Below are 23,881 nucleotides of genomic sequence, written 5' to 3'. Positions count from 1 at the left end.
TTATTTATTTTTCTGTTCTTTTAAATTTGTTTTGTAGCCAAGATTTTGATCTACCTTCATGAGTGATTTTTATGTACTTGAGCAGAATGTATATTCTATTTTTACGGGTATTCTATAAATTTCACTAAGTCCAGTTGGTCTAACAGTTCTTCATATCTTTTATAAACTTACAATTTACCTGTCTTCTTCTGTGATCTCCAAGAGAGGAGTATTACAATCTCCAACCCTTAATTGTGGATATGTTTCTCTTTCCAATTTGATTTGTTTTACTTCACTCACCATGAAAGTCACTAAGGCTGTGGCTTTTTCTTGTAATCAGCCATTGCTGAATTGGAGTATTGGGTTATGAATGGAGTCCTCAGGCAGAAAGACAGGAACTTTCAGTGAGATGCATTCACATTTAGTTCATTTAGGATTGTCTTTTTAAAAAACTAACCTTTTTATCATTATATAATCTTGTTCCTGATACTATTGTTCTATACTGTCTTTTTGTCTAGTATTAATAGTTATTTTAGCTTTCTTTTGATCAGTGTTTGTATACAGTATCTTTTTACGTCCTTTTACTTTTTAACCTATCTCTTGATATTTAAAGTGAGTTTTTGTAGATAGCATATGCAGTTGTCCATTGGTGTCCATGGGACTTTGTTTCCAGGACTGCTTGGACAATAAAATTCTCATGCAGATAAAAAAAAAAAGCCCTTTATATATCATGATGTCATTATTTGCATATACTATATGCATATCTTCCTCTGTATTTCAGGTCATTTCAGTTATTTATAATGCCTGATACAATGTAAATACTGAATAAGTGGTTGTATCGTTTAGGGAATAATGATAAAAAATTGGTACATGTTCAGTATCAATACAGTTTTTTCTTAATATTTTTGATCCACAGTTAATTGAATCTGCAGATGCAGAACTTGTGAATGTAGAGGGCTGATTGTGATTGGTTCTTTCCTTTTTTTATACAATCTGTTGATTTCTTTCAGTTGATGAGTTTAGAGCATACACATTTAATTGAGTGGGTTAAAATCTGTCATTTTGGAAATTATTTTCTATTCTGTGTCTTTTTCCTTTTTTTCTTTTGTGTATTTTTATACCATTTTATCTTCACTATTGACTTATATATACCTTTCTGAAAAAAAAACTATGGTTGCTGAGTTTAGAATATGCATCTTTATTTTGTATTAGAATCTACCCATTAACTAATACTATATTGCTTCACATTTAAGGATTTTCTAACACATATTGTCCTCCAACTCTTACGTGCTTTTTAATTTTTTAAGGGTAAAACATAACATCATTCATTTTTTGTTTTGCTTTGAGTAATTTCTTTTGGCCTGTCTTCATATTGATTCTTTCCTTATCTATGTCAAGTTTATTGCAAGCTGTTGAAGATACTCATTTTGTTACTTTTTAAAATTACTGGTACTTCTATTTCACTCTTTCTACAGTTTTTATATCTCCTGAAACTGCCTTTTTTACATTCTATTCACTTTTTCCATTAGTGCCTTTCGTGTATGTGTGTGTGTGTGTGTGTGTGTGTGTGTTGAGAGGGTTGAATCTAGGGCCTTCATACTAAGCTACATCTCCAATCTTTTAAAATGTAATTTAATTTTTTTATGATGGGTTCTTGCTATATTTCCCAGACGGGTATCAGACTTAAGTCTTCCTTCCTCCACCTCTAAATTGTGTGTAATTTATACTTTTATCTGTATCTAAATCTCTATCTATCTAACTATATAGTGTTTATGTTTGTTGTTTGTTTGGAGACAGGTCTTATTAAGTTACTACATTGCCCAAGCTGGGCTCAAACTTGCAGTCTTCCTGCCCCAGCCTTCCAAAGAGCTGGGATTATAGGCATCTGCCACCATGCCTGGTGTAGTGCTTTGTTTTGTATTGTTTTCTGGGCAGAATCATATGCAGATGTTTGTAATTTCTTGCTCTATGGTTTCTTCCTTAATTTCCCAGCTGTTTTGGCCAGCAGTATAGATGGTTTTTTGACATTTCAATTCATTATGCTTTCTTTGTTCTATGCCATTGACAAATTGAGGAATGCCCTTACATAAAAAGAAAGTCCATTAGTGTACTTTCTGTGCACTCCGCTCTAGACTGTACCTATATGCTCTGTAGTGCCTTTAGATAGTGTGGTGTGTATGTATTGTCTAAATTTTATAATTCCCATTTGGGAAAGTGAGTCCTACCAAGCTACTTTGCCCTTAACAGAGTTGTTTTAAAAACGCAGATCTAATCATGTCACTTTCCCATTGAAATGCTTAAATGTTTTTTCATTTATTAATGTCCTTCATTTTCTTTGTAACCACACAAGCTGGTCTTATACGCTATGTTCTAATCCACTATTTTCAGCAAATGGTAACTTCACACTATTTGTCTAATGCTCATTCTAATTAAATTTGTAGTTATCTGCCCTGTATTTTCTTTTCTTTTTTTTTTTTTAAACTTTTTATCCATACTGGGGATCGAACTTATGACCACCTGCTTGCAAGGCAGGTGCTTATGCCGCTGAGCTAAATCCCCAGCCCCATGGATGATTTCATATGCCATAGCTGTCTCATATTTATTTCTTTCAAGTTGGTCATCAGTTTATGTTCAAGTATAGTTGTGCCATTTATTTGGTAAAACCAGACAAGTTATTTAGTATCTTTACATCGTAGTTTCTGTGAAGTAGGAATAAAATTAGTACCACTTTTACCTCAGATGTTTAAGAAACTCACCGTATGTGAATCCATTTATTATCTCTATTTTTTAAAAAAATTATCTTTTGTTGCTATATTTGCTGAGACTCACCAGCCTTTGACTAGATCCCATGTACTTTGAATTGCCTTATAGCTTGTCTTATAAAAATATTTTTTCCTTCTAACCCCAACTTAGGGATGATAGAAATTTAAGAAGCAAAGGCCTTGTAAGTGGTGTAAAATCACTCAGTAAAGAAGAATTGAGTGCAGAGTTACTAACCTTATCTCTGAACACAGATGTGTGTCATCAGCCTTGTATTTCTAAGCAACAGTTGAAAGAAGGTAGTACTCTTATTCTAAATAACTAGAAATTTATTTTAGGCACTAAGATCATTGATAACTTTTGTAATGAATACTAACATGTAAATAGAAATAAAATTATAATGAAAATATAAAAGGAAACATAATTTGCATTATTGTCTTCTATATGTATTTGTGCAAATTAATTTGATTTTTATCTGTATGCTCACATGCAGTTTTCTATATTTATAATCATTGTGTGCATGCTAATTTCTACCTTGCCAAGCATGCCTTTCAAGTTAATAGTGGCTATAGAAATAACTCGTTTGAAGTCATTTTTTAGTTTCTTTTTAAAATTACCTTTAAATTCATAACCTATTCATATATTAAAACCTCAGCTAGTAATAATTAAGAAACTTGCAGGACTCTAGTAAAAATTAAATTTTAAACTAATGAGAAAGGTAAAGCCAATAGTATTGTCTTACCTCTTTTAAAAAAGAATAATATATTCTATAGCTTGATATTTGATAGAATATTAAAATAAGTGATGTCATTTACAAACACATCCCACCTTTTACTTGTGGAGAAAATAACTTGATGTCTCTAATACTAGATAATTATATATAATTTGTATAAATGTTCATAGATACATGTTCTACTTATTTTCCTTTTTTGGAAATAAAGCATTTTTTGTCTTAATAATGACACATGGGAACAGTAACAGGATATTCTAGAGGATGGCATTTCAGGGATAGTGTAATTTTAATTTGTCCATTATAGTACTATCGTTTAAAATTCTCAGTTTATAATTGTGAAGTTAAATCACTTGATATTACAAATTTTGCTATAAGAAATTTATAGTCAAATATTTTTTAAAAAGTTATCAATTAAATTAATGAAAGCCTGTTTTAAAGGGGTAGGACTTGAATATATTTTGATCCTTCCAAAACTGTTTATTGAAGAGGGCTAAATTTAAAAATATGTGTTAATTCTGGAACAAAACCTATTTTGGTGCAGTTTCTGGTTTCTTGTCACAAATGAATTCACCAAATTTGTGTAGTTCTTTAAAATAATAAAATAAAATTATAGTTAAAAATCTCACATACATTTTGTATATTTTCATTTTAGTAAAAATGTTTAGTTCTTTTTTTGTCAAAAAGATAAAGCATGGCTAAAGTAACATATTTACATTGCATTTTGAACACTAGTAGAGATATAAATGCTGTTTTAAAGATAAACCATTTTTTTTTTTGTTTTCGAGGTTATTGAAATACCAGCTATTGAAATACTACACATGTGTGTTTTATAGCCAAATAATAATAATTTTATATAAAATACTACTAGTGCCCTAAATAAAGCCTATACTGTTTGTTTTAAAGAAGCAAAGCCTGTGGAAGAGACTTCTGAGGAAAAATCCACAAATTCTGGACTGTCCATTGTACTTGAACGCATTATCACTGATCTTGAAAGATCTCTTGGAACAGCTTTATCTTCAATATTAGAAACAGAAATGAAAATTGCTTTTGGGAACCTTTGGATAGAGGTGATTAGTTCAGTTCTATTAATTGAAAATTTCTTTTATTACTGAAGATTTGTTATCTTAAGAGATACTTGTATGAAACAAATAAGGTTCATTATAAATAATGTATATGACATTAAATTTTTATCTCCCAGTTCTTAAAATAACTGTTTGACCATCGAGTGATAGATATTTCTTAATTTCATAGGATTATACATAACTTGATTTCTTTCAATCAGCAGATTTGATGTATGTCAAACAACTTGATACCATGAGTTCAAATTGAACGCAGAAACTTTGCTTATTTAGTTTGATTTGAATAAAAATATCTGATATAAAGAATTACCCTAAAAATGTGTATTCAGAAAAAAGTATATATTTTGTCTTATTTCATCAATATGAGAATCAGGGTATTAATTGATTATATTAACAATATATTTTGAATTTTCTTTGGTATCTTTTCTGCAGTTCAGGAAAACACCAAATTTAGCAGTAGTGACCTTAAAAGTTCACTTTAATGTTTGAGGTTCATTTTAGAGCTAAGAGGAACATTACAACCTATCAGTTGTAGCTTATATCTCTATCCCAGCTATTGAATGAGATTCTTATAATTTGCCATTATTATATATTTACTTAATTATGTTATCAATTACTGATTCAAAACAATGCAAATTGATCAGAAGATTCTAGGTGCATTGATTTTAATTGGGTGTGTTTCATAATAAAAATGTGAATGAGTCAGAAAAAGATGTTAGCAAGTGGCAGTTACATATGACATCTTTTTTCTGTTAATAGATTTCCCCCCAAGTATACAAAATAATTAGATTGATTTCCTCATGAAAGTGGCTATACTGAAAAATAGATTGAGAAACTCTGGTTTATTAAGACTACTTCCTCTCTGATTAGACCTCTCCTATCTTTATATATCATGGTTTCTGAAACTATAAAGATTAATATGAATTTTACAAAAACATTTGATAAGGAGATTAGCATTTTAAGATTATGATTAGCTTTTAATAAAGCATCTTTTACTTTAAAAGAATTGAGTTAACTACAATATATTTTATCCAGAAATATGTAGGAGTTCTAAATAGGTATGTTTAAATTAATAGGAATAATAAATCCAAGATGCTAATGCTTTTTAAAAAAATACTCTTTAGATGCTGTACTTGAAACCACCATGGACTCTAATACATTTATTACAGTGCTTTAAAAAACATTGGTTTGCTGTATTTGGATTAGTTATGGAAAAGAACTTACTTTTAACTGTTGAGAGCCTATATGAAAACCTTTGTAAAGGTATGCATCTTTTATTTATTTTTCTTCAGTATTGTGTTATTAAAGTATTGAGTTGAACCAGCAGGTATATTGTTTGGGATATGATGATGAACTAATACAAAATTTGTTAATTAGTTCATACTGATTTATACATCTAATTTCTAAAGAGTGATGACAGTTGTTGATATTGTGAATTTGTAATTTTTAATGATATTTTCTTTGCAAACTTTTAAAACTGTTTTACAGTGTACTTAGATATGTAAGAATTAATAAATCTTTTTGTCATTTCTCACTGTGTTTTAACACAAACTTTTAAGCACATTTTGTGTACTAAGTATTCAAGCTTTTTGTCTAAACTTTGGATAAGGAATAGGAAATATAAGACTGGTGCACAGTGAATTTTACAACTGGAAGAGACTACCCCGAGTCAGAGTTAGTGTATTTCAAACTGTTTTGCCCAGCATGTTTGGTTCTTTGAATACTGTGGCTGCCACACTTAAGAAGTAGAGAGATCCCTATGGGGAGCCTGGTAGGTGGTGCCTTTACCCCTTATCCCCTTTATAGATTGTATAAGATCTTGAACAAGACTAGTTTAAAAAATAATACCAGGGCAGGGGGATAATGTTCAGTGGCACAGCCCCTGACTGGCCAGCACAAGATTGTGAATTTGATTCCCAGTAACAAAAACAAAAAAGACACCAGTTGCCATTCTCATTTGTTTTTGTATTGATGGACAGCGTTCTGCTTTTATATACAGCTGACAGGTGGTAGGTGGCAGCTCTTCCTGACAGTAGGGAGAGAAATGCAGATGTTTTGATTATACTTTGTGATAAAAAGTTATTTTTATAGTCATTGTGTGCATAGTCTATTAGTCCTTTACCTAGAAGAATATCTAACACTTATTTAGTGATTTGTAAAGAATATGTAAAGGAATTGTAAAAGTACTTCTTGCTTTGTTACTATTTTTTCTTTTAGTAGTGGAGTTTGAACCTAACACATAGTACATGCTAGGCAAGTGCTGTATTACTGAGCCATATTCCAAGCCCTTTTTATTTCTTATTTTTATTTATTTATTTTTTGGTACCAGGGATCAAACTCACAACCTAGTGTTTGCCAGGCAGGCAAATATGCCACTGAGCTAAATCCTTGGCCCCACCTCTTTTTATAGTTTTAGACAAATTGCCTAGGTTGGCTTTTAACTTGGGATAAAGTTCTCAAGCCTCCTTAAGTAGCTAGGCTTACAGGAATGTGCTACCTTGCCCAGTTTAAGATGCTTCTGAATTGAAAAAATCACAAGCCAATTCGTAGAAAATTATGTGGAAAATGACCAGTAACTTTTTATGACTTTGTTACCCATATTTATTTTAATCTAAATAATTATTGGTTTTATCAATTTCTGTCTCTTCCCTCTCTTCGCCTATCCTCCCCTCTCTTTCTACAGGATCTCATGGAGTTGTCCAGACAAGCCTTGAACCTATGATCCTATTATGGACATTTCTATTAAGTGCTTACCAAATGCTTCAGTCTCTCCATCTCTCTTTTTTTTTTTTTTTGTCTCTTCTCTCCTCCCCTCTTTTCCGGTCTCTTCTTTTAGTGGTACTGAGAATTGAAACCAGGACCGTCACCTTCAGTTATATTCCTTGCCCTTTTAACATTTTTATTTAAAAGCAGGGTCTCACTAAAGTCACTAAATTGCCTAGTGTCAGCTCAAACTTGGGATCACTTGCCTTGGCCTCCAAGAGTATTGGGATCACTGGTATATACTGCCATCCCCAGGTAGAGCCCCTCCCCCTCCTCAATTGAAACAGGGTCCCACTATGTGTTCTGGGCTGGGCTTGAACTCAAAGTAATCCTCTAACCTCAGGAGCCTTTGCAATGCTGAGATTACAGGCATGTGCCATGTTGCTTGACTAGGCATCTCTTTTTGTTGTGTCTCTGTCCTGACTTTCATTGTTTCCCTTTTCCCCATAATCTTACTAAAGAAATTTTATAATACAGAAGTCAAATGATTAGTATAAGCATAACTAAACAGACTACATGGGCAAGATCTCTACAAGAAGTTGTATTCAGTTATGTCTTCCTCAGAAGATTTGTGAACTTTATCATGTCTACAGTCTGTCCATGTATAGCATCTCTCATCTTTCTTTTCTCATAGGAATTCAAATTAGCTATTGGCATTAAAAAGAAATAAAAGTGTTCCTGGAAAGAAATACACTAGATTTGGGGTGGTGGTGAGGGGTAAAAAGTAAGATAGAGGCTTGGCTATGAGCAACATCCTATTAGTTTCTGAGAATTAATTATGAAAATGTAATTTCAAAATTTCATTTAAACTGGACCAGGGATGTGGTGGCATAAGCACCTGCCTGGGAAGTGCAAGGTCATGAGTTGGATTCGTGGTACCCCCCAAAAATTTCATTTAAACATAATTAGAGTTTCACAAGCAAGTTCTGCTTGTGTAAGTGACATACAGGGATGCTTTGTTTTTTAAACTCATAGTGCCAAAGAAAAGCCATGTTCATATTTAAGAATATGATTGTTTCTAATGCTGTGAACATTAAAATAGAAACAAAGCAAACACATTGTAGTGTGGTTATGTTGTTGTCTTTGAAAACTATTATGTAGCCTTATCCCTGAAAATGGAAATTTTCCTTTCTAGTCTAATATTTGTGTCATTAGAAATAACTTAGTTTAATTATTGATAACTTTTTAAATCTTTGAAACTACTTTTGCCACCTTTCCTAGCTAGTTTGAGAATTTAATGTAGCCACTTTTTAGCTTCTTGAGATAAAATCGTTACACTTTCAAGACCTTATTTGTAAATTCTCACTTTATAGGAAACATATTTCTGCTAACTTCTTTTGCTTCTCATTGCTTCCCAAGTGCAATAATATGCTTAGATAACATATTATTTTCAACAGATGTAAAAAGTATCATGTAATGAATTTGAAGGTAAATCACTACATAACTGAGTTCATTATGACAGATCAGAAACTTGCATGCTTGCCGTTAGTATGTAGCTCTTCTAATGTCTTTATAGTAATCTGAGTGTGATTACTCAGATCACTGAGTGTGCTTTAGGTCAAATGTGGTGGCACATCCCTACAACCCCAACAGATAGGAGGCTGAGGCAAGAGGATTGTTATGGATTTGAAGAGAGCTTGGATCACATGGCAAGTTCAGGGCCAGCCTGGCATCCTAAACTATACAGTGAGACCCAGTCTCAAAACAAGAACAAAGAAAGAGCCTCATTTTTGCTTTGACTTGTGATTATCTCTTGACTGTGAAACTCTGTCATACTTTCAAGTTGTCTGTGTTGAGGGAACTTCTGAATGTAGATATCTGTGTTATATTTATAGACTTTGTTTATTATGAAGTTTCTGTTGCTTTTTATATCAGAGATAAATTAGTAGTGATATGTTGGTATAAATATATACTCTTATTAAATTTAAAAATTATATTAGTGTTCCAGTGTCATTTTTGTGTTTTATATTCATTCTTACATATTTTTCACTCTTAATTTTTTTCTTACCAGCTAATAATGCAGTAGACTTTACAACTGTGAAATTCTTGCTCCAAGATTCTAAAAGCTTGTTACATGCTTTCAGTATAAGATCGAATTATGATGGTATTCTGCCGCAGGCCTTTGCTCAAGTGAGCAGACTACTACAGACATTTGCAGAGGTAAGATGTCCTTGGAATGCCATGCAGAGCAGGAAATCATATATATCCTAAAAATGTGTTCAGCAGGTAATAGTAGATAAAGGATAACTTACATCTAATTTATTCTAAAAGCATTAATTATTCAGTTAATTGAAGTGTGACTCTTAGAGAGTTATGAAACATCATTTTATGGAATCAGTGTCACAGGAGTTACTGGAAATTTGTATTACTTCATTTATGGGTAGAAGAAAGTTATTTATTACTCTTCTGTTAACCTGTAGTGTTTCATGCGAGTCAATCTCACATGTATCAAAATTGAATAGGAGATGATTTTAAACATGCAACTACGAAGAATCTCTCAAACTTTACTGAATCAACTTTTTGGCAGTAGTACCCTGTGATATTCTTGGGTTTTTTTTTTTTTTCTTTTTGGTTTGGAAATACTTCAAGATTAAGAAAAGGTATGTAAATGTAGTTCAAAGAATTGCCATGTACAGTATATCCTTTACCTTGATTCCCCCAAATGTTAACATTTTATTACATTTGCTTTATTGTTTTCCCTATCCATTTATGTCTGCAAAACATGTCTGTCTATCCACATTTTTTTTATCTGTTGTAGAATATGTTGCAGGAATGATACCTCTTTACCTATAAATATTTCTACATGTATATCCTTAGAAAGAAGAATGTCATGGAACTATTGGTATCTAGTCTTTAGACTTTATTCAGACTTCACCAATTGATCTGTGAATTTTTAAAAGTTTCCTCCTGGAATTCCTAGGCAGCCACCCTAATACTGATACCTTTTAATCTTAATTGTATAGATTTTAGGCATATTGTGGTCTGTTTCTGTGATCTAATTTCAAATCCAGAAAATTCAAGGAGTTTTATGTGCCAGAAACAACTCAGTATTATAACTACTAGAGGAAATGAATTGGAATTTTTGTCTAATATAGATACCATATTCTCTTTTTTCTTTGAGGAAATAAATTGGACAGGTTTTTCTTAGGATTTTTCATAATGATACTGTGAAGTAATCAAAGGGTTACATGATACTAATCTTTGTTGAATAAAAGCTTTTCTTGCTAAAAGAGTATTTCTTGCCGTAAAATGTGATTATTCTTGAGAAAATAATTGATTTAAGTATAGAACGATTTTTTTCCTAAACTAGCGCCTTCATACTGACCTATGTCCCCAGTTCTCTACCTACTATTGCTGACAGGGTGTCAAATTTCACTACTTGGCTAAATTGCCCTGATTAGCTTGAATTTGTAATACTGCCTCAGTTTCTTAGGGTGCTAGGATTACAGGTGTGTACCAATCTGTCTTGCTTGAGCTTTTGGTTTTCATAACAGAAACATTGATAATTTGGTTTTCTTATGAAAAGTGCAATTTTTAGAACTAAGTAGCGAAGAATGGACCTTGGAATTTAAGAGATCACTGCTGGGTTGTTGTACTTGGATTTTGTTGAAATAGACATTTCATCATTTCCTGTCACAGAATTGAGTCTTAAATTATATCTGTGTAGTAAAATAAAGTGAACAAGATGGAAAATGCAAGATACATACAAGCGTAACTGTCTTAGTATATATTAAAATTATAAAATACAATAAAAAATACAATTTAAGATTAATAGAGGTAAAATAATAACTATTAGGTTATAAATGGCTTTCTTCAGGTACAAATTTAGTGATGAGACCTCCCATGGAAATGTGATATTAAAACTTAGTGTTGGGGCTGGAGATTTAGCTCAGCAGCATAAGCGCCTGCCTTGCAAGCAGGCAGTTGTGAGTTCAATCCCCGGTACCGATAAAAAGGAAAAAGACAGACTGGGCTTGAAGTTATACTCTTCCTGGCTTAGCCTCCCAAAGTGCTATGGTTACATTTTTTTTTTTTGTCTTTTTCGTTTTTATCGGTACCAGGGATCGAACTCATGACTGCCTGCTTGCAAGGAAGGTACTTATGCCGCTGAGCTAAATCCCCAGTCCCTATGGTTACATTTTTTTAAGAGGAGTTGTTATATGGAATGCATTTGATTTGCTATATGTGTTACTTAGTCATGTTTTCTAACTTGAACAACAAATAGATTGTTTTCAAAGATAGAATGTGTGAGATAGTAAGTGTTAAAATATGTACATAATTGCATGTGTGTACGTGTGTTTGTGCCTAGGGGTGGTAGTGGAGATTGAACCTAGGAAGCACTTTTTAATGTATTTTGAGATAGGGTCTCAGGAAGTTGCCCAAGTTGACTTCAAATTTGAGATTTTCTTGTCTCATCCATCTCATAGATGGGGTTAAAGGATTGTGCCATCATCCTTTACTTAGTTTTTTGTGTGTTTTACTTTCAGTTCTGAGGTTCAAACCCAGGGCCTGGGCATGCTAGAAAGCCATGTATCCCTAACCCAAAAATGCATTTAATCTATCAAGTATAGAAAATTAGGGAAAGAGGAATATTCATTATTTGTTTGCTTATAAAAGCTTCTGAAAAACTAAAGTAGGAAACTAACATCATTTTCTACACCTTTGTGCTGTGTAAGAGGGTTAGAAAGGGATGTATTTGTTTTTATTTTATAAACCTGATAGAAAAAACAAGCATCTTGCCCTACTAAAATGCTAAAATAATTAAAATAAACTTAAACTTACTTACATGCCCCAGGATCCTGACTTATATTTTTAACATCTAGTTTTGTAAGTTCTCTGAACCTTGTTTTTTGTTTTGTAAAATGAGATTAATAATAATCTGTCTGAGAATTGTTATAAAAGTTAAATAAATGAAAATTTGTAAAGATCTTAGTACCTAGTAGATAATAGGTCCTTATATGCATGTTTGGTTAGAAATGATTCAGTTACATATCGTATATACTGTTAGGTTAGAGCCAAAGAAAAGAAGCATTAGGGAGATGCTGCTTTTATTTTCGATATATATGGTGATTTAAAAAAATATTACCTAGTTAGGATATAGCTTATTGGTAGTACTTTCTAGCATGTGTAAGGTGTTGTGTTTGATCCCCAGCTCTGCATAAAAATAAAATTATCTCAGGACAGAAATGCATATGTCTTTCTTTCCATTGATTTATGTTTAGGAAGTTCATAATTTTATATAAAAAGGCAAAAATGGGAAGGATTCCCATCCCATTGCCCCAGAAAATAGAGACAGGTAATACTTACTTTTACAGTTGGAGAGAGATCATAACCTCATTTATAGATTGTCAAAGGTCAGATTCTGTTCATGCCTCTTACATTCTGTGGGGCCTTGGATGCATTATTTATATAACCTTTGCATGCTTCAGTTTTCTCCATTATAAAATATGGATAGTTATAGTGTGCTTTATAGGATACTCATCAGAATTAAGTGAGCTAATAAATATAAACACTTTGACAAAGCTCCTGAATATAACAAATTCTCATACTACTTAATACTCTTACTAATGGTAGCATTACAAATTTTATTTTTATTTTATTTTTTAAATTTAATAAGCATAAAGTTAGCAACCTATGAAGTTAACCTTTAATTTAAAATCATCCTTTTATCAGCATAATACAAATTTTAGAACTTTCTTCCTGTATTATCTAGTGCTTTCCTAAATAATCTTTTTTCCTTAAACTTTTCTGTTCATTGTGTCTTACAGAGCAATTCAGAGTATACCACTACCTGAATTAAAAAGCTTCAGTGGTGGTTTACTGTTGCTCATAAGATAAGGTTTAGATTATCCTGCACTTTCTTACATCCCTTTTCAGCCCTTTCCATCTTTTATCTTGATTTTAAGGTGCTTAGAGCTTGACTCTATTTAGCTTTGTATCCTCTTTGTAGTTCAGTACCGTATGTGGGTAAAAGTTTGCATATGGTATTCTTAAACAAACTATGTATTAGCTAAGAAAGTCACTGTAATAAATAGATTGGAAGTAATTTGCTTTAAATGGAAAAGAAAGCATCTTTTATAACTTTTATGCTTTTCTGAGAATATTCAGTGCGTAATAAAAAGAATAGCTAGCACTTTCCAGAAAGTTTATACTTTTGTAAAGATAATTGGCATCCTGTTTTTCTCAGTTACAAGTGAAAGAATAGCTGCATTTTTCTATAATTCTTATTTCCCTAGGTTAAGACAAAATTTAAGTCAAATTCTTCAGAAAACGCAATGAATAAAACGCAGGAAGACACACCTTTGATGAAGTCTCAGAACCAAGAAATCTCTGTTTCCTCGGTTTCGCATCTTCTCCAACCCAACAGACATCAAGAAATCTGGTCTGTTCTAGAGAATGTTTGGATTACAATATATCAGAACAGGTACTAAATTTCCAACTACTTTTCAGTTGTGTTACAAGCTTGCTTGCTTGCTTGCTTTTTTTTTTTGGTTCCAGGAATCACACTTAGGACCTTACCGGGCAGGTGCTGCACCACTGAGCTACATGTCCGTCCCAGGCTTGCTTTTTTTTAGAATTTCTGTATTACTCATTAAATTTTTTAGTTTAATGCACAGATTGTCTTAAAGGCCTTTTGTCAAATTGGTACTTTGAAAACAGTGATGCTTATATAAGTGGACACATCAGAATTACATGGAAAATTTAAAAAAATATGTGCATAAGCTTTGTCATTAGAAATTCCAGTTCAGTAGGAATGAGGTAAAGAGAACAGTGCATTTAACAAACAAAAACTTCCCTAAATTTTTGATTCAGATGTGAAAGCTTGTTGAGAGACATTACCCAAATGTATGTCAAAACCACTGAAAAGTTACCTGCTTTAGTCAAACAGTTTAGGGAGCAAGGCCTTGATAAAATTAAAAATAAAAGCTCATATAATTTTTTTAAAGGCAGATAAATACTTGCAAAGGAAAAAATATTTGTTACTTAGAAAAAATATGTTGTTATATAGTCACATAAACAAAATATATAGTGTCTTGGTAAAATGATAGGGACCATTTTATGAGTACTGTTTTTAAACACGCTGCTGTTAGACTAGCTGAAAAAAATAATTTAGAACAACTAATTTAAATTTTTAACTAATTTAATTTTAACATACATAAAAACTCCCTCCTGTACTTTCCCCTAAGCCCATAATCTTTTATAATTAATTTACACAGCCAGTGGCATACAGTATGATTTTTTTTCACAAGTCCAGTGCAACTGTTGTTTTAAATTGAGATAATCTGCACATTTATTCTAGATGTTCACAAAAGCAGTAGAATACATAATATTAGCACTCTGCTTAGATACCCTTTCTCAATTGGGCTATCTGTTACAACATTTTAGATTTGTGGTTCATTTTAGTCCTGGGCTATCATTAAATTTTTTTCTAATAAATAACCTATAATTTATAGCTAATCATACTAAAGAAATAACAATATCTGGCAAATAATCTAAAGAAAATATTTAAAAATTTATATTGACATACAAAGCAACTGTTTCATTTGCTTTTTTCCAGTTTTACTATATTTTTCAGGTTTTAATTAATCAGAATATTCTGGTTAGCAGAAAGTTACCAAATATACCAGTCAGGGAAAATACTACTTTCAGAATAAAATATATTAAAACCATATGTATGAACTTTCATTTTTCTTTAATTTAGAAAACATTTGAGTACTTTGTGTAATATCCATCTGTTTGTATTATACAGCAGAGAATTCTGTGTTTCTGGTTAATAGCTTGTATAATAGCATTTCAGTGAGTTGAAAAGATTTATATTGCTCTAACTATGCATATTTACTTGAGATTACTTCATTTTTTTTGCAAGACTGGTTGATACCAAAGGTTCAATAGGATCTATGTATGGTTACTCATAAAGCTGCTAGTGTGCTTATATATGACTTTAAATGCCATCTTCTTGTCCCTGGTTTAACGAAATTATAGTACCTCAGTTCAGGTTTTTTGTGTTTTTTATTTATAAATAATTTGGATAAGTTCTAGATACTGTTTCTGATTTAAGTTCAAAAAAACCATTCTTGTTTTTCATGTAAGCTTTTGAGACTTTGTAAAAACACATATCTCTGAGTGTCACTGTGAAATATAATTAAAATATCTTTTTGTTTTACTTTTTTTGTAACTCAGAACTTCATTAATACTCTGAAGGCAAAATCAGATTTTGAAGTTTCATTTTTTTGTTTTTGGTACTAAAATTGTACCTGGTGCCTTACATTTTCTAAGTACACACACTACCACTAAGCTACAAGCTTTGGCCCCCAAAAAGATTGTTTTTGACAGTTTCTTGACTGCTAATTTTCTATAAATTGGCTACTCAATAACCAATTTAGTAACTCATCTAATTTGCAATTTAATGAATCTGACAATAGATTGCAGCTGTAACTGATTTGAAATGTTTATTTTCAGAGCTTCTTCATTATGCTTACTGACTTGATAATAAATATGACATGTTAGAAACTTTTTAATGCTGACTTAATCTATTTTTCATATTGTTTTTCTTTTTTGTGTGTGTACAAATTGTTTGAATAATAAGTTTTGCATTTGTGTAGCCCAGGCTGTCCTTAAATTTATAATCCTTCTCCCTCAACCTCCTGAATACTGAGATTACAGGAATGTCCAGATGACCTAAATCCTTTTTTAGAAATGTTTTTTACAAATTTTACTTTATGCTACATATTTTAATATTCTCTTAATATAGTATATACTACCCTCTGAACTAAAATACATTATTTCCTCTTGTAGAGGTATTCTTTTTTATTGCTAATTATTGTTTTGTACTTGTATATTAGGTTTTATAGCATACTCAGGGCCTGGTATAAGTACCTGAGATGGCTTTTATTAATTTATTCCCTGCCAGCACAGCAGAAGTAGTGGACATGAACATGTAACATTAAGATTGCTGTTTGGAGGATTTGGTGGTACAGGGGAAAGTGGTTTCCAGTTGATGAGTTCTTGCCCATTGAAATTTGCTGAGTCAGCACGGTGACGGTCCAAGATGGCGAAGGAGCCAAAAACAAGACAACTTATTTGACTTTCTCCTTTTTTCCCCTCAACCCAAAATAAACTTTTTGTCCCCAGTCCCAGAAAACCTCCAATGCTGTACTAATATGACCTCTTTGTCCAGTTGCAAACCCCTCCCAAATGTAAAGCTGATAAAAGGCTTGCTTATCTCTTGCTTCTCTCAAAGAATGCTTGCTTCTCCTCTGCAGCCCTCCTGTACCCACAATAAAGGCCTCTTTTTCTGTCTCTTACCTGCACCAAAAATCCTATCATTATGAGACTCGTATCTGGCAATTTGTGTTATTATTGTTTAGTTCTAATTAAAGGATAACTGAAATGAAAAAGTCCAACTATCACATTTTAGGGCCCTCTGTATTAATAATATGTATATCCAGTTTTGTTTCTAGGTACATGTGTTAGTTTCTGAGGCCTGCTATAACAAATCACTGCAAACCGGATCATTTTAAACATGTACTTATTTGCTCACTGCTCTAAGGCTTAGTTACTTTTTTCTGGTTGCTGAGACAAATACCCAACAACCAAAATTAAGGAATAAGAGGTTTATTTAGCTCACAGTTGGTGGAGATTTCATAAGCTGGCTGCAAGGCAGGGTGGCATGGCACAGGGCAGCTGTTAAGGCAGCAGAAGACAACAAAGCAACAAGAGCAAGACGAGACAGCAAGCCTTTTGTCCCTTTTATTATAATCAGACGACAGCAAGCCTTTTGTCCCTTTTATTGTAATCAGGCTACAACTCTATCAGGACAGGTGTAGCAATCACAAAATCTCCATACCCTCCTCTTGCACAGACATAGGATGTTTACAAAGTAAGGATTCTGTCTCCCTGCTGAGTCTGTTAGTTAAGCTTCCAGGTTGATACAGTGTATCAACCATAGAGGCCAAAAAGTGAAAATCCAAGTATCTGTAGGGTTGATTGTCTCTGGAAGTTCTGAAGAGGAATTCATTCGGTTCCATTCCATTCCATTCCATTCCATTCCATTCCATTCCATTCCATTCCATTCCATTCCATTCCATTCCATTCTCCTGTCTGCTAGAGGTTGTCAGCAATCCTTGTATTACTCCAATCTCTTGTCTTTATAGTTTGTAGGGAACACTCTAATCCAACCTTCATTTTAAAGTAATTACATTTTCAAAGTCACATTCTGAAGTTCCCAGTAAACATGAATTTTGGGAAGATAACATTGACAGTACAGCATGTTTGGTTTCTAATATTATGGCTAGAATAAAACTTTCTGTTCTGTTTCTTACATGGCATAAAAGTCATTTTAATAGTTTGGTATTTCATCAGGTGGTTAATATTAGCATTTATGGTGTTGACTATTTGGAATGTTAGTAATTGCTGACTGAATAATTATTAATTTGTAATGGATTTCTGGAAGTGAAATTACTAGGTGAAGCTTCTAGTTTTAATTGACAGTCTCATATCTTTTTCTCCTTCATCCTTATATTGTTGGTGACTTAAATATAGGTTTATAATATTACCTCCCTTCTATCTCTAATGATTTCTTAGAATAATAGGATTCACACAGTTATCAGTTAAAGATTTGGTATAGATCTAGAGCTAGATTCCTTACATAAGTATGAACCTGGGCTTTTCACATCACCATCTTGTTTCTAACTCAAGTAGGTCATAGTTATGAGAAATTAATTTTATTATTATACTTTATACAGTGGAAAAGATTGAATTATTAAGTGTCCATGTATAAGTGTAAAATATCATTTTTCTTTTCCCTCTGTTTTAGCACTGATGTGTTTCAAAGATTGAACTCAGATTCGGCGCTGACTATTTCAAAAATAGCATCATTTGAAGAAGCTTTTATATATCTTCAAAAGTTAATGGCAGCTGTGAAAGATATTCTTGAAGGAATTCAGAGGTGAACACTAAATTCAAAGCTTCATTTCTATGACTTTTCCCCTTTCTACTAGGTTTATGTACTTTTTTAAAAGAGTTGGCAAGTTTTATAAACTTCTCCCTCCTCTGCAACAAATTTTTACTTTTTTCTTTCTGGAGCATAAATGTGTTAAGAAAATTATCACTGTCCTTTTAAAAGCAAATATATATTAATATTTTTAAAAGATCGAGTTTATGTGATGCTTCACAGAATTACAAACTGAAATATAGTACAGAGAGCAACATACTCTTATGATGCTTTGCGAATTACACCTGTATAAGTACTTGTCTTTATTTTCAGTATAGTTTCGGGAAGTTATAGAATGGGTGATAGCACCTTTATAGTCTTAAAGCAAATGCTTTATTTCATAATTCTAAAAGAGGATAATTCCAAACTTTGTAGTTGTATTGGTATATACTAGAATTGCTTTTCCGGAATTAGATATGCAACTTGCTAAAAGAAAAGTAGTTTTTTATATACCAGAAAAAATCTAAAAGTAAAACTAGACTATTTATGTCAATAATGAGAAATTTGGAATTTCCAGATGGTCTCTTTTTTTCCTTTCCTCTTTAATGGTTTTTAGAAACCTAATCTTGTAAACATTAAAGACATTTTTTTATTTGGCTCACATTTGGCCTGAATGATTTTTAGAATGAAAAATAATTGAAGTCTGTTGTTATTTTTAAATTATAAGTTAACTAAAATATGGCAGATTCTAATGTGTTACTTCTAAGTACTAATAGTCACATTATAATTTAATATTAATTAAGAGTGCCTCACTTATGGTTATGTTAAAACTGTTGCTCAGTTTAGGTTGCACTAAAAGTCATGCATGACAGTACTTCTTCTAAAGAAGTAAAGATATAAACTTTTATCATTCCACAAATGTCTGTATAGCCCCAGTTATTCAACCTTTGACTCCAAACAGCTTATAAAAATATGCAGTCATGTAAAAATGGATATAGTAGTCCCTTTTTTCTGGTAGGCATGTATTTCAAGACCCCCAATAGATGCCTGAAACCAGAGACAGTACTGAAATTTATGTATACTATGTTTTTTTCCTCTTCATACATACTTATGACAAAGTTTGTAAATTAGGCACAGTAAGTGATTAACAGTGCTTACAAGTAATAAAATACAATTTTAACAATATACTGGTAGGAATGTTATATGAATGTGGTCTCTCTTAAAATATGTTACTATATTGCCTGTATAGACCATAATTATCTTGGGTAGCTGAAATTATAGAAAGTGAAACCCCAGATAAGGGGGATTCCTGTCATTACAATAACTATTAGGATTTTAATATGCATGTATGCAGTGGAAAAGGGAGAGAGTGGCAAATGATAAAGCTGGATTAGAGACTGGAGGAGAATGTCTCATATGCTATACAAAGCAGTTCACAGTTATTCTGTAGACTAGTATTCCTCACACATAGAAGGCTGAAAATGTGTGTCATAACAATTGTTTCTAGTCCAAAAGCTTTGGAAATACTGTATACTAACCTACTTTTGGGGGGAAAATATATGGATATATGAATGGTGTTAAAATCTTACATTGTAGAAAGACCTTTTTTTATGTTAAAAGTGTTAAAATGTATTGATGCCTGGGTCTTCCACGCAGAGAGATTTGTAATTGGTCTTGGGCATGTTTGGCTACTCAGGAATTGATTGAGTGATTGGTTTTTCTGAGATGGTGTCTTGCTATATAGTTCAAGCTGACCTTGGACTCATTGTGTGGTCCAGGTGGGCCTCAAGCTTACAGCAGTCCTCCTGTCTCAGCCTCCCAAGTCCTAGGAATACAAGTGTGAGCTACCACACCTGGCCCAAGATTTTAAAAACTTCTTAAGAAAATTCTAAGGAATATTTTGGCAAGATTGAGAACCATTGTTCTCTCTATTTACCAAGTGGCTCTAGTTAAGTTTTAGTCAGGATTAGCTAGAAAACTGATGCGGTACTTACTTTATTTATTATCTGACTACAGCCCTACAGAGCCAGTAATTTTCAGCTTGTTTGTAGGGAAACTAGGTATGGCACTATAGAGAATATAAGGGAAAAAATGGAAACAAAACGATAAATGACGGGGAAAGGAGTTGAAAGGAATGGGAATCAAAGCAAGATGTATCATGTAGGTACACATTCCCTATGGTGGATGTTTTTGTTATGTGTATCTAAAATGTACCAATAAACTTAAAAATAAAAGGAAGGAGGAGGTGATGGAGTATAATACCACCTGTCTCAAAGTACTGGGGAAAAGTTACAGTGACACCTGTTTTTCGTATTACCACTAGAGGGCACTATCAATAAAATTTGTTTATGCCAACATTTGTGAATCAAAATACTAAAATTATGTTATTTTAATTTTTTTTTCTATGTTTTTGAGACAGGGTTTTGCTGTGTAGTTCAGACTGGCCTTGAACTCACTTTTCTGGCCTTGAACTCTCAGCAGTCCCCTTCCTCAGCCTATGAGTCTGGGGTTACAGGTGTGTATCACCATGCCCACCCTGCTTTTTAACTCTTCAGGAAATGGAATCATATTAAAATAAACAGAGTTTAATAAATTTTTTCTTATGCCTATGGATGAACAAAAACATTTTAAACACTGAAAAATACACTTCTTTGTAATGCCTAAAAATTTATTACTGTTAAAAGTTTCCTGGTAAAATAGAGAAGCAAAATGTACAAAATGAAAAGCCAGGTTTATTGAGGATGTGGAAAGGAGCATACAACCCATGGCGGTTGGGCTGTCTCCTTGAACTGGATACAGAGAGGCATAGGGTTATATGACCTCTGATCTGAAGTGGTGCATGGGCAGATACTGATGACGTGTGAGGAATCAATTGGAATTCTCTGCTAGCAAACAGGAAGGGGAGTTGCAGTTAGGGCTGAACAAGAAGGAAGTGGTAAGCTTTCCTGCTTTGAGCCGTGTTAGACCACCACTATAATTGTACAGTAATTTATACGAGGGCCAGAAACTTTCAGTTACCACCTTCTGATGCATATTAACACAGCATCATTTCATTTGGTTGTAAGATATATGTTCAGTGTATTTATGTCTGCTCTAATTCTCTATCTTAAAAATAGAAGATGTATGATGTTACATTGGTACTTAGTAATAAGGTAAAGTATAACCAAGTCCTTCAGTTAAAAAAGTGAATGAAAATGGCTCTTGGTAAAGTAAGAGCTTAAGAATTTATTCCTTTTTAGCTTACCTGGGGCAGATCATCTATCCTATGTAAGCCACAGCTTTATTCATTCATTGTTAAGTGAGAATGAGGATGTCTTCTTCAGAGATATATGTGAGATGATGTATATAAACATAATTTTTAAACTACATTTACAAGTGTTAGTCTTTTTTCACTTAAATTTGAAATGTCTAGAAAATGTATTTCAGTTTTAATAAGCTGTAGACGTGACTGTGATCATGGTATGTAATTGGGAACAGAATACTTACTTTTGTAGTTTTAAAAGGGTTGGGATATTGTAGATTCCTAAACTTTATAAACATTTTCTTTTGGATAGGAGAGGAAATTTAATTAGCTTAATGCTACTGCTCTTGAAATTGCTTGGTTTATAAGATTTCATTTAGAGCAATAAAATTAATTGGATAGTTGAATTGCAAATTCTAAGAATAATGTTCTACTTGTCCTTGGATGAAAAACCTTATTAAAATGTTGACATGTGCTTAAACTGGCTTCTTATAAAACTGAGTGAAACAGATCTTATTATCCACTATAAATGTGAGCCGCTTTAAGTTGAAAGCTAATAGAGAACAGTGAAAGTTAAGTATGTTTTTGTGGCTACAAAATAAAAGATAAAATTTCTTGCTTTAGAGATTTGAAAAAAGAAGTGAAAGGTAAGGATTGTAGCTTGTAAACTGCTTAGTTTTTTGTACTATCTTTGTTTTGTCTTTATAAAAATTGTAGCATTTTGTGAAGGATGTAAAATAATGGATATTTTCCTAGTTCCATGTTTTCTTTTATATGTAGTATGGGAGAGAAAGTGAGTTACTATTCCTCATAAATAATGTGGCACATGTTGAAGAGAAAATTTTATATGTAAGGATGTCTCTAAACTTATAACCCTTTCCGTGTCTTTTTGGGTTGTATTTCAATGTAATAATAAATGAATATGGTTGGACTACTTAGACATCATCATATGGTACACAGGCCTGATGATAGAACATGATGTTGGAGAATGAAATCTCTGTTTTAAAAGATTTTTATTGAATTATTTTGTCTTCAGATATTTATTTTTTATTTTAATTAATTTATTTGGGTTTTTTGAGATAGGGTCTCAATATGTAGTGCTGGATGGCATTGAATTCTTATATAGTCCAGGTGGTCTCCAACTCATGGTGATCCTTGTGCTTCAGCCATCCAAGTATTGGAATTACGGCTGTGTGCCACCACACATGCCCTCAAATCTGTGTCTTTTTATGTTAATTCAATTTTTATTTTTTTATTTTGAAGAGGGGAAAACAAACCACAATAATACAGAGCAAAGCAGATTAGAAGAAAACAATGTAAGGGACACAGATTTCACACAAGACAACAAGAGATCAACAATGACTACTATAATGTCTCTTGTTTTCTTCTAAATAGTTGTTTGTATCTTCACACACAATGAATTCATACAAAACAAAATAGTATAAAACTGATCAAAAGGGAATAAGGAGGGCATTACAGGCCTTCAAAACCAGACAATAGGAAAATCAACAGTAGCTACCCTAATGTCTCTTGTTCTCTTCAAACTAACTGTCCATACCTTCATGTATGTTGAAATTAAATAATACAGAACTGACTGAAACTATGCTAAACAAGCAATAAAGTCATAACTGGATTTCACAGCATGATGATAGGAAATCAGCAATCGCTACCATAATGTCTCTTTCTTCAAAGTAGCTGTTCATATTATCATGCATAATACGATTGATTCTCATAAACTGTTTAGGAGAAGTTCTAGGCATGTATAAGCCTCTACATGTACATCTATGCTTTTTGCATTAGAGGGAAAAAATAAAACTAAAGAAAACAAATTACTAGAAAACAAGCAAAGAAGACAAATAACAATAGCAAGGAGCCCAAAACAATGACGATATAGGTGGTATATGGTGGTAGGAATGTAACTAAGGTTATTTTATATAGTGATCTTCAAGGGTTCTCAGATCACCAGACCCAAACATGCAAAATTGATGCAATCATATGAATATTAACTATTTTGTTCCAAGAACTAATACAATTTATAGCACAGTCATCTTAGCTATCTTAAGTGTGTTTACACAAATTTAGATATTTTTTCTTTTCCTTTTCCTCAAGTTACTATTTTTCCCCTTTTAGCAGATTCTTCAGATTCTTACCCTTTCACAGTATTTATTAAGGATTTTGTATCTTTTTTTTTTTTTTTTTTTTTTGGTACTGGGGATTGAAGTTAAAATGTTACACTGGCCAGACAGTGTAAATCCCTTGCCTTTTTTTGGTTTGGTTTTGTTTCTTTTTTTGTTGTTTGTTTTTGGTATGACCTTGTGCTCATGACCTTGTGCTTGCCAGGCAGGTGCTTATGCCACTGAGCTAAATCCCTGGCCAGGATTTTGAATCTGATG

The 23,881-nt window shown here is 32.5% G+C and overlaps 1 protein-coding gene across 1 annotated transcript in view; it reads left to right on the top strand.

The window, feature by feature from the left end:
• Positions 1 to 23,881, top strand: part of Swt1 (SWT1 RNA endoribonuclease homolog) — an 85,641-nt gene that overhangs the window by 28,631 nt on the left and 33,129 nt on the right. The window contains 6 exon segments of the mRNA XM_013157956.3: positions 2,893 to 3,038; positions 4,376 to 4,539; positions 5,676 to 5,814; positions 9,326 to 9,474; positions 13,551 to 13,738; positions 18,131 to 18,262. Of these exon segments, the coding sequence (XP_013013410.3) occupies positions 2,893 to 3,038; positions 4,376 to 4,539; positions 5,676 to 5,814; positions 9,326 to 9,474; positions 13,551 to 13,738; positions 18,131 to 18,262 (918 nt within the window).

The sequence above is a fragment of the Cavia porcellus genome, unplaced genomic scaffold (assembly GCF_034190915.1).
Source record: "Cavia porcellus strain 051 isolate PalLab524CR breed Dunkin Hartley unplaced genomic scaffold, mCavPor4.1 scaffold_29, whole genome shotgun sequence".
Classification (NCBI taxonomy): domain Eukaryota; kingdom Metazoa; phylum Chordata; class Mammalia; order Rodentia; family Caviidae; genus Cavia; species Cavia porcellus.
The sequence above is the reverse complement of the archived record's forward strand: the minus strand, read 5'-3'. Positions and strand labels throughout refer to the sequence as shown.